This window comes from Corvus moneduloides, chromosome 3 (genome assembly GCF_009650955.1).
Source record: "Corvus moneduloides isolate bCorMon1 chromosome 3, bCorMon1.pri, whole genome shotgun sequence".
NCBI classification, from domain to species: Eukaryota; Metazoa; Chordata; class Aves; order Passeriformes; family Corvidae; genus Corvus; species Corvus moneduloides.
The window spans coordinates 91,775,181-91,788,492 of record NC_045478.1 but is presented as its reverse complement, the minus strand read 5'-3'; the positions used below and the strand labels follow the sequence as shown (position 1 = coordinate 91,788,492).

Here is a 13,312-nt window from a genome sequence, read left to right as displayed (position 1 = left end):
TCTTGGCTTCATGCTTGTTTTTGTGCAAAAATATTTTGACCTATCATACACTGCTACTGACAGCTGTTTTTACATATGAGCATAGTATGTTCATTATCAAACAAGCTTGATTTCATAAACTCCTTTCTCTTGCTACTTCTACATTTCCCAACTGTAATTTTCAAATTTCCCTATTCCAGGCATTTGAGCTTTGATCTCATCCAACATCCCAGTAACTGTGCTATGACCAAATAATATTTTGCTAGAAATGGGAACCAGTCTTACCTAAAAGCACATGAAATGCCCTACTGAGCCAGGCTGGTAGTCAGCTCAATCCAGCATCCTAACAGTGACAACCAGAAACTATTTGAGAAGTCTTTAAATTCACCAACAAAACTAACTGCTCAACTTGACAAACAAGCAGAAGTGAAATAAATGAGGGAATTTTATTCTGTTACCACCAGCTTTGACACTGAAATCCAAAGCACATGTGCTTTCTTAGAAGAATTGAATTAGCCATCACTACAGAAGCATCAAAACCAAGGATGATTTTGCTGGTTTTCTTCAGAGGCTTCATTCCTGTCATATTTTCTCACAGACTTACGTCTGTGAGGAAAAAAAACGAAAGTTTTCTATCCCCCATTTTAGAACACTGAACTACGAGCAGAATGCAATGGGAGGCAAACCAAATTCAGGGCAAAAAAACCCAAACCCCTTTGTTGCACTAATCTAATTGAAGAGCAGCACATCTTCATGTAATTGTTCAGCTTGACAAGGAAACACTGTAAGTTCTTGTAATTCCTAAACGTCAGAGTCTACACCCACATACTGTGGCCAAACTCCAATATCTCCAACTCTTTGCAAATGGCTGAGGTTCAAATCTTCACTTGAACATTTCCTGTGAAAAAAGGTTTCACCACACCTCTTGGCAGCCAGTTCTGTGGCCCAATTGATCCTATGGTTACAAAGGTTTTTCCTACTATTTAAGCAAAACTTTCCTCACTTAATCCCATTATTCCTCCTTACTGACAACCAGTAGGGTTTCATTCAATCTGCAGCAAACCTCAAAAGGCTTTGGCTGAGCCCTCAAGGGAAGAAGGAAATCAAGGGGGAATACAGCCTTTTAACTTGTTCCTTGTTAGATCCTCTACTACAACTCCAAATTGATCAGATTTCTCCTTACAAACTATGGTCTGTACTGACAGTGTTTAACACAAACCAGGCAAGGGGGCTCTGGAAGGAATGCTCCTGACCTCCACCTTTTTAACTGACAATATCAAACTTTATTTATTCATTCACCTCAAACTTCAAAATTTCTAGCAGCATTAAGGAGGAAAACAAGAGTTTTCTGCCCAGAGAAGCCCAGTTAATATTTCCACTGGCAAGTGAAATCAGTTCCTTTCAGTATCTAACCTAGGTTCTCTCAAGACTAAAAGAGAAATTCTTTCTCCCCACAGGGATCCACAGCTAGATGAGTGTTTTAAATAGCAAGCTATGCTGGAAGAGCACTGGAACATCCTGATAAACTTTTTGGGCCAAGAGACCATTATGAATTCGCAATACTAGTTTGTCTCAAAACATGGCATGTTAAAAAGTATAATGTGCTTCAATGTCATGATGCAGAAAAAAGGAGGGGAAGCAGCAAGCATAACAATAATCAGACAGGCAACAGCTTAGGGAAGAGAAAGATTGTGCCCCTTTCACAAGGGAAACCAGTCATAAAATGGATAATTCAGACATGAAAAACTTTAAAATCAGAGACTCTTCTTTCTCAGTTTTCATAGCATTTTATAAAACTCCATCTTCACAAGAAAAAAAACCCAACAAGATAAAGGAACATTTTTATGATCACACAGTGAACCAGTGACAGAATTACACTAGTACTGATTCTGAATACATCACATGGAAAAATATCCAAGCAAGGACAACAAGGCCTCATCTTCCTAATTCTACATTTTTGCTCTGAGGATTTATTGCTTGGATTTCAAGTGTTTTCTTTCATCTCTCTTCTTTAAGGGACAGAGTAGGATTTGTAGGCAAAGTAGCATATTTCAAACAATTGGATGAAGACAGAGTTTTCCAGATTGCCTCAGGGAGGAGATTGAAGGCATGGCCTTATGCTATTGTGGTATTTGAGTAAAGAAGGAGTATTACTCTGAAGAGGATAATTTTCAAGGAATATCTTAAGATGAACTACACACTGCCCTGTTGGACATTAAAGTGAGAATCATTCCAGGCAGAAGCGAATAATAAAAGGGTTGACAATTAAAGCAAGCAAAGGGATAAGCTCAGGCAAGATGATGTGGAAAATGTCAGAAAACAGGAATAATGACTATATAAATTGAGACATAAACATAAAGTATAGAATCTTCTTGGAAATACTGAGACAAAGATGATTTTGGTAGACCTATAAACACACTGAATATCAAAGACAGGGTGAAGTTGCAGTACAAAAAGGCAACTGGGTGAATACTGGAGCCTTAACAAAAAAGAGTAAGTTCTGGAGAATGTCCCCAGGGCTTTAAAGTGAATCCCAACTGAAGTTAGGGACTGACAGTTGCAGTCAGTAGACAAAATGCTGGCAATTTAGAAACAAATAATATTTTACATCAGTTTCAATTCAGGGTAAAACATGAAATTTTTTGTTAAGGAAATAGTTCTTCATATTCATATAAGTTCTATATATATTTTCCATTAACTTCAGCAAAAAAAAAATAAAAAAAGAAAGAACACATCAAGAAGCAAAGACATCATTTTTGAAATATTTCAGCAGAGTTTGATTAATGGTCTTCAGCTGGTATTACTTGGTGCAATTTAGTTAATTGGGACTAAAAGCATTTATAATGCTCAGGAATCTCACTGCAATTTGAATTTTGACTTCAGATACACAAGTAAAAAACTGTAAGTTTTCTATTCAAGTAATAGGAGCTATTGCAGGACAGGGTAAATGCAAGTTTAGTAAGAACTGTCTCTTAATTCACAGCTTTCCTTCTCCACTAATTCATTAGTTGCTGAGTCCTCTGACAAATTTTGGCAACTGTACCAGGTAGCAGGAGTTGTGTTTAGAACACTGACCAGTAATAACTTCTTACATTCAACAAAATATGCCATGTTTTATGTTGCTGTGCTAAATACATGATCTTTACAGTCCACCACATTTGTGCAAACTGGATATAATCAGTGTTCCAATCTAAAGTTGTCATCACCAAGTTATTCAGGTGTTCAAATTTTAGATAGCTGTAAGTAAATCATTCTCCTTCTTCTTACAAAAAGGAGTGGAAGGAGAACCATGTACCCCAAATTATTATTCATCACAATGATATTCCTCTTCAAAAGGGAAAAAAAATGGTTTTGAGGAAACATAGATCTGGATTAATATTTATTACATTTACCTCCTGATTCCCCAATGGACATAGTGCTGGTCACTACAAATGACATGGGGGAGAGTGGGACACTTAGGTTTACTGCTACCTGCAAGAGCTGAAAATAAATTCAAACAGATAGTATACAAAGTGCCAGCTTTCACAGATGAGGAGGAATAAACTGACAGCAAGATGGCTGAATGGGATGGCAAATATTTTCAACCACTGTTGTCTAGAAGGCAACTTATGTAAAAGCAACACTGGCACTGATATTGTCTGAGGTCAGCATCACCTGTAAGTTTTTTGTTGGACATTCCAATAAAAGTGAGCTCAGTACAATTTCCAGAAAGCCCTGCACTTTTACTTCACAAGAATTGAGTTGATTTCCAAAATTTGAGATTATTTTCCTCTTTATGTTTTTTTTTTTTTGTATTATATCTCTACTTTAGCCACTGTCTTGCAGAGCTAGATATAGAGAAAGACTGAGCAGTGCCTTTACAGTTCCCAGCTGTCCTTCCCCCACCAGCTACAATCAGTCTGCAATGATGGACCATAGAGGCAAAGGAATAAATTTCTACTCTGCATAGTTTCTTCTGTTCCTACAGCTTAGTTCACAGTTTTATTACTTTCACAGAAAGAATTCTTGTTTCTTGGTTCTGCCAGATTCCCCACTTGTGGTGGATAGTTTTTAACATAACAGTGTTTTGGTCTGGCTGGTCAAAGTCAAGCTGCAAAGTGTAAAGTTTGCTGCAAGCTCCACATCTTTGGACGCTTCAATACACTGAATGATGCTGCTAGCTGCTCGAGCTGCAGGAAATACAGCCTCCAAAGCATTCAGTTTCACCCCAAAGGGTTCAGTTTCACCCCTAAAGGATATCTTCAGATACTTGCAAACTAGGACTAGGATTAAAAAAGGATAAAAAAAGGCTTTCCTTGTACACCACATCTTCGATGCTTACAGGAAAGGTATAGAAAAACCATTGCCAGCTCATCCTTCTTTCAAAATGGCTTCCCATATTCAAGTTACAGCTGATGCTTTTCTTGACAGTAAGCTGCAAGACCATTCTGAGGCAGAGGTGCAGGGGGGCAAGAGGCAAAGAGATGTAACACTCTTAATTTTAAGTGCTACAGTATCAGAGAAACTTCCTCTAAATGGTAAGAAAGACCACGATCACATTTGTTTCTTCAGGACTTAAAAAAATCCCCAGTCTCTCTGTTAGAAGAATAACTGGGGATGCATGAGGAATGTCTTTGGATGAACCCTTACCTCCTCAAAATTAAACTCAAGCTATTGCTGAGTGTAGTAGAAAAATCCAATTTCAGTCTCTAAACACAAGTAATAGTAATTGCAAACAGGAACACATTCCTTCTGCTAAATTATTTTGGGGATTGGGTGAGGCTTTTTTTTTTACTTAAGAAATAAAAGAGAGAGACTATCCATTTATCTTTCATTTTTTTAACCCAATGGAAAAGTATTTTGACAAGAGCAGCATTTATGCAAAGTACTTTTCATGAATGTAAGAGACTGGTAAGCTCCCACAAATCATTCCACCAGATTCATCAAAAGCTACGACATTTTACCCTGCAATGACTTACCTCAGTTATTCAGTAACTTTTAAATCAACACAGAAACAGAGAGAGAGAGAGAGAACATCCAACTAGGGTAAGCTCAGCATCTATCTCCCTCATGAGCTTATTAAGCAGAGTCAATTGGTCCAGTAATGGCAAGTTAACACAGGACAAGTGTAGTCAGGCTTGTGAGTCACCACTACTTTTTGCTAAGCAGCTCAAGTTATCCCCACCTGTCTCCCAGGTATAAAAGAATGCCATATTAATTCAGGAAGGATTCTTTATTTCAGCTAATTACTAGAGAACAAGCTGACTTTAATTTTTTTCCTTCTCCTCCACAGGCAGTACCCATTAACCTCCACATCATAGCTCATGTACATGGCTTACTTCCTACATCTGCACTGCTCATTCCTATCCTACTCCTGTACTAAAGAATGGCAACATATTCTTACAACTACAGCTGTAATCTCTTCACCTACCAAGTTTTACTGTAATTATGATTATCTCTATTGAAATAGGCTCAAGAGCTTCCAACTGAGGCTGAAAGGCCCTCACTTCCGGAGCCATACATCATACGTGTCACACCTGCGTTATCGAAGACACGCATCACGTCTGAATAGACAAGCAGTGCAAATGGGGCAGTGCACATAGAGGCACAGACCTCCCAATGCCAAATATAGGTTAATACCAAACCAAGATCTCCTGCATCCCTGTCCCAGGTCTGAGTCACATCAGTGAATCCCACAGTGCACTTGGTTCTTACACAAGCACTGGCAGCTAGTGGCCATCAGCACAGACTGTTCCCCCATTCACTTTAACAGTAATTGCAGCCTAAAATCCATCAGCTGAGAAGGAGGTAGGAGATAATGACTGTTAGGCATTGGGATCTAGTGCCTGTTGGTTTACCACCACTCTAATCATTTCACCTATGAAAGAATAGTAAATGGGTGAGGTTATCCCAAAGTTAAGGAGCCACAGCCTCACACACAGCAACAGATTCTGTAATGTTTTTGTAAAGGTGCTCAGTTCACTGGGAAGAGGAACGCTATAGAAGCAGCCAGTAGTATCCACAATAAAAGTCTGTCACTGACCTACTTCAAGGTCTCTGAGAATGAATTTCCCTTCTATTGTCTGAATGGGAGTTATTTGAGCCAACAGTTGCTAAGTGATGATGATTCACAAGTTGATTGCTAAGTGGCAAGTGAAGTGCCTCATCATTTACATACATCATTTAATTCATTGTCTCCATTATTTAACCCGCAATTGTTTTATTACTAAATTAAGGATTTAAAATCAGGACAGAGGCTCCTGGAATTCTGTGGCTTCAGCTTCTAGGACAGAAAAAATCATTACCACCTCAGAAATGCCATCGAGTTAAGGTATGAGCAGATTATCATCTTTCATTTAGCCCAGCAAAGCTCCATTTTCAGGCAAAATAGACAGGATTTTAAGTTGGCATTAATGATAAGCAATAGGTCTCGAAATATAAATAAACAAACAAACAAACAAATAAATAAATAAATATATCTAGTGATAATCTATTTGAGGAATTTCCCTTCCTAAAACAAAATGATAAATATTGCCTTTTTACTACTTAGCAAGTTTGCAATATGTGCACTGTAAAAATCACTCACGGCAGAGATTCCTCATTCTGGGTATTTCTGTTAAAGTATCCTCCTTTTACCTGGAATCTTGTCCTTTCTGCAGCATAGACTTGGTAGTGAAGCATGGCCTGCAAGACTTTTTTGTGACCATCTGGTACCAAGCAGACAGCCCCTAGGATCTCCAGCACAGCAATCTTGGTCTTAATGTTCTCAGTCCGTAAGCTCTGGGATATGATGTTGATACTTTCTGGATGGGCCAGGACATGAGCCCGTCCTTGGGAGTTGTTCATCAGTGCCTTGATACACCCTATAACGGATGTGTGGATGCGGCTCTCTGAGGTCTCATAGTCCATGCTCTTCAAGAAGTTCAGCAAACAGCTCAGGCCATCCAGCTCAATAAATCTGGTGACAAACCTGAAAAGAGAAAAACCAGAAAAACAGGTAGGAAGAACAAGGAAAGCAGACCAAAGGCAATTTATTCAAAAGATATCATATTATTCAACCCTAGATCTTTAAAAGCTGGCTAGTTCTTAGCCTAAATTCACAGAACAATTCCCAGGTTTTCAAGAAAAACAAAGCAAACAAACAAAGAGGGAAAACATTCAGCTAATAATGGTGTGTTACATAGTTTCAGGGTAATTATATGCTATCACCTTACACTCCTGTTTGGTCTCTGTGTTCTTTGTTGCAGTTACCACCAAACACTGCTGTGGTTCACCTCACCAGCTGCTGAATTTTCAAGGCTGAAGGGATCCCTTCTAATTGTTCCATCTTACACATGTGCTAACACACCCAATACACAGACTTCTCACCACACTTTCAGTTATGAGTTCAGACTATCTTGAAAACCATTTTTAGGCTTAGCTCTAACTTTCAGCCAATACTGCTTGTAGGTTCCACCTCCAGGATTTGGGCACACTGACAAACGCATTCCCACTCTCTCCATTAGCCACACTGCCTTTAAACTCCAATCCCATGACTTATGTATAGGAATATGTTATATTTAAAAGGGACATGTTCTTCTGTAAATGGTAAAGCCCCTCTGTTTTTGTTGAAAAGCAGGGTTAAAAAATCCAGATGCGTCAATTTAGACCATGCAAACAGCCCTCTAGACAAATCAGTAGAAAAGGATGGAATTAGGCAAGTCAGTTCAAATTCAGTTCATTCTAGCAATGTTTCATTTGAAGTTCCCAGGATTAAAAATGGGGATTCAAGGACATGAAAAGGGCTGCAAATAATTTCTCTAGATTGCATTGTTTACTTCGTGCCTCCTCTAGCATGTTGCTCAGGTAGGTACACTTTTTTTGGAATGTCTGAATGCAAAACCATGTGCATCGCACTTGAATCTTCAGCCTGTAAAAATGTACACCAGCAATGATTTGTCCACGGCCACACTTTGAACAGCATAACACAGAAAGACACTTCAAGCAATTGAAAATGTTGCTAAGAATTGCCACCCGTGCAACAAATTAAAAATACCAAAATTCTGTGTCATTGTGCTTTTACTGAGCCCCTCCTCTTCCCTAATGTACCATATTTCTTTTTCTGTCCACGAGATACTGCTACTTACAATCAGTAATAATGGAAGCACGATACTGAAAGACCAAATTTCACTGGTCTCTATTCATGTCCCTGTACCAGCAAGTCAAATCCAAGCCATATTTATATTTTTCTGGATAATATGGATTTGACATATGTATGGTCTTTTGGTGGTTACATTCCACACCACACAGGAATTTTCAGAGTCTACCTGAAAGTTACACTCACTATGCTGATAGATTTGCCAACTTACAGCTTATGTGGGCCAGCAATTTGACCAAAAATATGGAAGAGCCTGGTGCATTCAAAGTTTCAGTCTGAGGTTTGGGTTTTGTCCAAAATTGAATTTCAAAGTGACTATCGGAGTAAGGGCACACAGAGGAACACGTGCACACCAAAAATGAAAACATGGTTTAACTGAACCCTGCTAAGACAATCTGCCAAGTTTCACACAGGTCTGATTGCACATTCTTTGGATGCATCATTTTTTCTACCCTAACAAATCACAGGAGCATAAGCCCCTCTTTCTCCTGGCCCAAGAGCATCACTGGCATTGTGCACCAGGAATTTGGTAAGTCACCCTAAGCAGTTTGTTATTCCAACTGATTACAGAAAGATTCAGACTTAATTAAGTCTCTGCGATGCATTTAGCTGCTAGCTTGACAAAGAAGACTTAAACAAATGCATTCATAGCTAAAAGAGTTGCTGCAAAGGATTTGTTTGGAAACAAAGTAAGCACAAACTCAGCGTGTAACTAAACAATTATGCCAATGAATTCCGGTCAATTCCCCAGGCCTAAAGGGGGGAGTTGCTGCTGTCTCCACTATAGAGGGGCTACTTTAAATTCTCCTTCTCCTCCTTACCTTCAAAGTTCCATTCTCTACTTTATCTATTCCCTCTGTCTTTTGGGGGCTGGGGGAAAGAGACAATTTTTTTTTTCCCATTCCTTTAACTTCGAGGGCTGAGGGAAGACTTAAGATGAGTATGTTTCTGAAGTTATAGAGCAATACTGATGGAAACATCCTAAGAAGCAGGAGAGCAAAGGTCCCCTAAATGCACTTTTGGATAAAACACATGATTGTATGACAAAACGAACAAGGCACTGCAACCTTCATGTATTTTAGCCTGCTCTGATGACCATGTGAAAAAAAATGGTAAACGCACAAAAGTCACATTGTCCCAATTAAATACAAACTCTCACTAAATTCACTGGCAGAGCAATTTTTCTAGGACTGTTAGGATGAGGTCATTCCAAAAAAGGGGCATGCGCTGGAAAGTGGTGTGTGTCACAAAACTTGATTAATGACATAATTTAAAACAATGTTGGGACTTTCCTGTACTATTCCTAGCCCAGAGAGCAAACAGTGAGCTGTGTTACTCAATAGCAAGCAAAGCCAAGTACCCTTCTATTTCAGCTGCAATCAGAAGCAGGAATCAAATTATGATTTTCATCTTCCTTTTTCTAAACACTTAGTTCCTTATTCTCTAGAAAAGCCAGAAACCATGCTGGGGGAGGTAAAGAAAAGGCAAAAGCAGTTTCTGGCCCAACAGATACTCTCAGTATGAGGATTTGCTTGGTGTGGGGAGGTGTGTGAGTAAATGTCTGTAGGGGCTAGAAAAAGAAGTGGAAGTTTAGCTGACAGCCCGAGAGCCACAATCCTCACACTGTTTGGTGTTTGTGCATCTGTCTGTCTCTAAGCAGATGCCTGTGTGTGTATGTGCAAAAGCAAAGTCAACCTAAACCAGTAAAGAACCTTCTCACACACAGCATACAACACATGTGCAACTACCTCCCGTCCTACACAGCCTCTATGCTGCTAAGTAAGGTCTTGTTCTAGACTGGGAGGTGTAAAGTTAAACATATTTGCCAATGCATTCTGGCTAGCACATTCAAATACTCAAATGTAAATAAAGCAGAGTGTGTTTTAATAGGTGCTAAACAAGCAAATTAAAGCCTAACCTCACCTCAGACTCTCACTTGACCAGTTTAGCACATTTTAAAAGGCAGGGCACCTCTTTGCCTTTCAAGTTTTAGAGAGCGCTGATCAGAATGAGTTAGCTAGCTCTAATAATAAACCTTTCATCCAAATACAGATGTGGTGGCCTAAGAGGTACTGACCCACTGATGGATTCCAAGTGTTGGGGGTACAGCCTCCCTGTAAGACTTGATCCAACTCAGGAAAGACAGAAAGATCATACGCTGTGAGTGTGCAGAGAGCAGGATGTTCCCACCCTGTTAACAGGCAAGGCTACACTTCCCTGCAGCATTAGTTTTTGAACCAGGGGGCACACATAATCCTGATAACTACGGAACAGATGAAAAGTTTGGCATAACGGATTTTGCTTGCTGGTTGCATAAATGATCCTCTTCAGTATGCACCTGGATGCAACATTGTTAAATCAAACAAAAACCAGCAGGAGGTAAACTTGAATAAAACAAAAGGAGGAACACACACAATAAAGGGTGTTAGTGATGATTCGGACTACAGGAGGTATTTTTCAAGGGCTCCAAAAAGCAATTTTTTTCCCAGTCCCTTCTAAGTTTTTGCTTTTGCTGCACTTCTGAACCTCCATTTTTGGGGCACTAAAATACCAAATGAAAAGCTCTTCTCTCACTGCTTCTGTCCAACAGTTTGTCATCTCACTTGTTTATAGTTCTAAGTTTTTACAAACCTGAGAGAAAATGTGTTTCTTTACAAGATGCAGATGTGGCGTTTTTGTTCTCTGTGGCTGCGATTGTTCCTCTGTGCTAGGACATAACCTGGCTTTACTATTTCAGGGCAGCTCCTAAATACCAAACAAAGTGCACTTGCTCAAAGGGGACCACGAACTTCCCCAGGGATGCTCCTATCCCGTTTTCTACAAAGAGGAGATAAACTCAAGTTTGGGTAGGGCTGCTTTACTTTTTATAGTTAGAACTGGTGGGTTGGAATGGAGACAGAGATTAGTAATTACTCTGCATTATCTACTAGAAGAGACAGAGTTTACAGTAAAATAAAACAGAGAGCCAAATGCATGTATTTTTCTTCTTTTGTTTCCTCTGGATCAGAGAATTCAAGCAGAGGAGCCTACCAGAAAGCTGTCAGAGCCCCCATGTACCCTACTATCACAAAGGGATTCCAGACAGTTCATCCTCTGTGAATTTAGGTCTCTATTTTCTTCAGAGGCCTGATGAACAGAAGTGGCAAAGAAAATAGGATTTGATATCCAAATTAAACTAGAAAGACTAGTATTTTGAAGGTTTAGGTATCATACTGCTTATGAGAGGGATTTGATGGAGCTGAGGGCCTCTCTACTGCAACCTTTCCATCAAGAAGAAATTGGCTTGTTGATCAGGCACTGGCATGCAGCCCATTTGGCAGCTAACAAATTGAGAGGCTGGAAATTAGTTGAGACACAGGACTCAACTCAAAATTTGGCTTGGCTTAACTGTTTTTTTAAAAAGCCCCACAACCATCGCCAGAGATTTAGAAGAGAAGACTTTATAGGGTAGCCCATAGATGCTTGTGCTTGTCAGGGTTATTACAAACAGATGAAGCAACAGGCTGTTGTCAAGGGGATCCAGCAGATGCAATACAGGTTGGAGAAGAAAAACCTTGCAAGGCTTTGAGCAAAAGAATTTGCACCAATGCTCACTGCACTTTCCTCTTCTCTATTGCCTTGTCCTCAACAAGGAGTTTGAGCTGTCTATTCAAAAGGACAGAGCAGAACAACCAGTAGTGGCCACCTAAGTGTTTCAGCTAGACAAAGCAAAGAGGCCTTGCTGCTGTGGCTACACTCAGTGAAAGCTGTCACCTTCACAGAGTAAGCATCAAACCAGCTCCACATTAATGTAATAGCTTGGCTATACCAAGTCTCAACAGCACAGGACTTTGGTTTAAAAGCCTGATGAGAGTTGGGAGCTTGACAGTTGCCTTAGCTTCCATTTTAACATAGAGTGCAGCTGCACTTTACTGTGCTCTCTGCTACAGGACAGTGACAGACAGGATCAGTCACTTGCCCCTTGGGTTAGGTCTCAGTATAGGCTACAACTTCTCTGTTTCCACATTAAAAGCACTCACTCTACCCCCACGTAAAATTATCAAAGCCTGATAAATCTTTATGCCTGAGGACCACCAGAATATGATTTTGTGCTCTCTTAAAGCCCATCAAACAGGAAATAAACAGGAGGTAAAAACAGAGAAGCTGCATGCAATCAATTTTTTAAAGATTATGAAAGGGAGAAGCACAATCAGCCCTTAGCTCTGCAAGAAGTCCCACAAATACCTTCACTTCAAGTCAAAGTAACTGCAATGCAAATTCTTTGAGAGGATTTTCTGGATTGTTTTTATTTATTTATTTCATTTGTTGGGTTTGGTTAGGATCCACCCCCCTCCCCCCCCCCCAAAAAAAGAACCATATTTGGTTAGGCATTACTGAAGCTCTCTGAAACTATGACTTTAGCATAGAGTGGGTGCAAAAGTATTTGGCCAATATAAAAGACATCCAGAATTTTTTTTATTGTTTCCTGAAATCATATCAACTAAAGTTTTTGTTTCTCCACACTGCTCTTCTAAGTGTTAAATTGAAAAGGTTTCTATGCTAGTTATCTTGCTATTGTTCAGAGCTTTTTTCCCAGAAAAAGAAAGATGACCTTACCTTCAAAGACAGTACACAATAAAGTCTCTTTACATTTTTCTGTGCCACAGTTACAACACAGAATGGGAAGAATGCCAAATCAGGTGATGTCAGATGGATTAGCTGCTTTGTACTAAACAGTTCACATTACTAAAGATAAGGGGAAGCTTAAATTCAAAGTTCAGAGTAGACGCTGAGACTTTGCCCAAAGTGAATCAAATTACATGGGATGTTCAGGGGGTTGTGAAGACTAAAATCTGATCTTCATAGTCATTACCTGTGTTTGCAAATATCTGCCACAGATTTTTCACAGTAGACTTTGTCTTTTATTTTCATGAAACTACATGTTTCAGCATTAGTGTGCCCTCCCAACTGGGCAGGCTCAGACCAGGGACTATAGGGCTCTCTGAGGATTGTCTGAAACCTCAGAGAGGCTTGTGTGAGGTGAGACAATGAGGTTGGTGTCCTTGCCACTCTTAGCAGTGTCACATCTGACCATAGGGAGGCAGTGAACTGTGATGAAAGGCGAACAGCATTACCTCATGGGCTGAGTCCGCAGAGCTGTCTTCAAGTCTTCAACTATTTTATTTTTCATTTCTGTTTCTTCTTCATCGAAAGCATACAGAGTCTGCATCTGGTCAG

General features: G+C 39.7%; 1 protein-coding gene across 6 annotated transcripts in view; it reads right to left on the bottom strand.

Annotated features, from left to right (window-relative positions):
- DAAM2 (dishevelled associated activator of morphogenesis 2) overlaps positions 1 to 13,312 on the bottom strand; it is a 205,449-nt gene that overhangs the window by 59,043 nt on the left and 133,094 nt on the right. For all 6 annotated transcript variants that reach the window (XM_032102750.1, XM_032102751.1, XM_032102752.1 and 3 more), the window contains 2 exons: positions 13,210 to 13,304; positions 6,595 to 6,928 (listed from right to left, as the gene is read on the bottom strand). In XM_032102750.1, the coding sequence (XP_031958641.1) occupies positions 6,595 to 6,928; positions 13,210 to 13,304 (429 nt within the window). The remainder of the gene's footprint in view (positions 1 to 6,594; positions 6,929 to 13,209; positions 13,305 to 13,312) is intronic.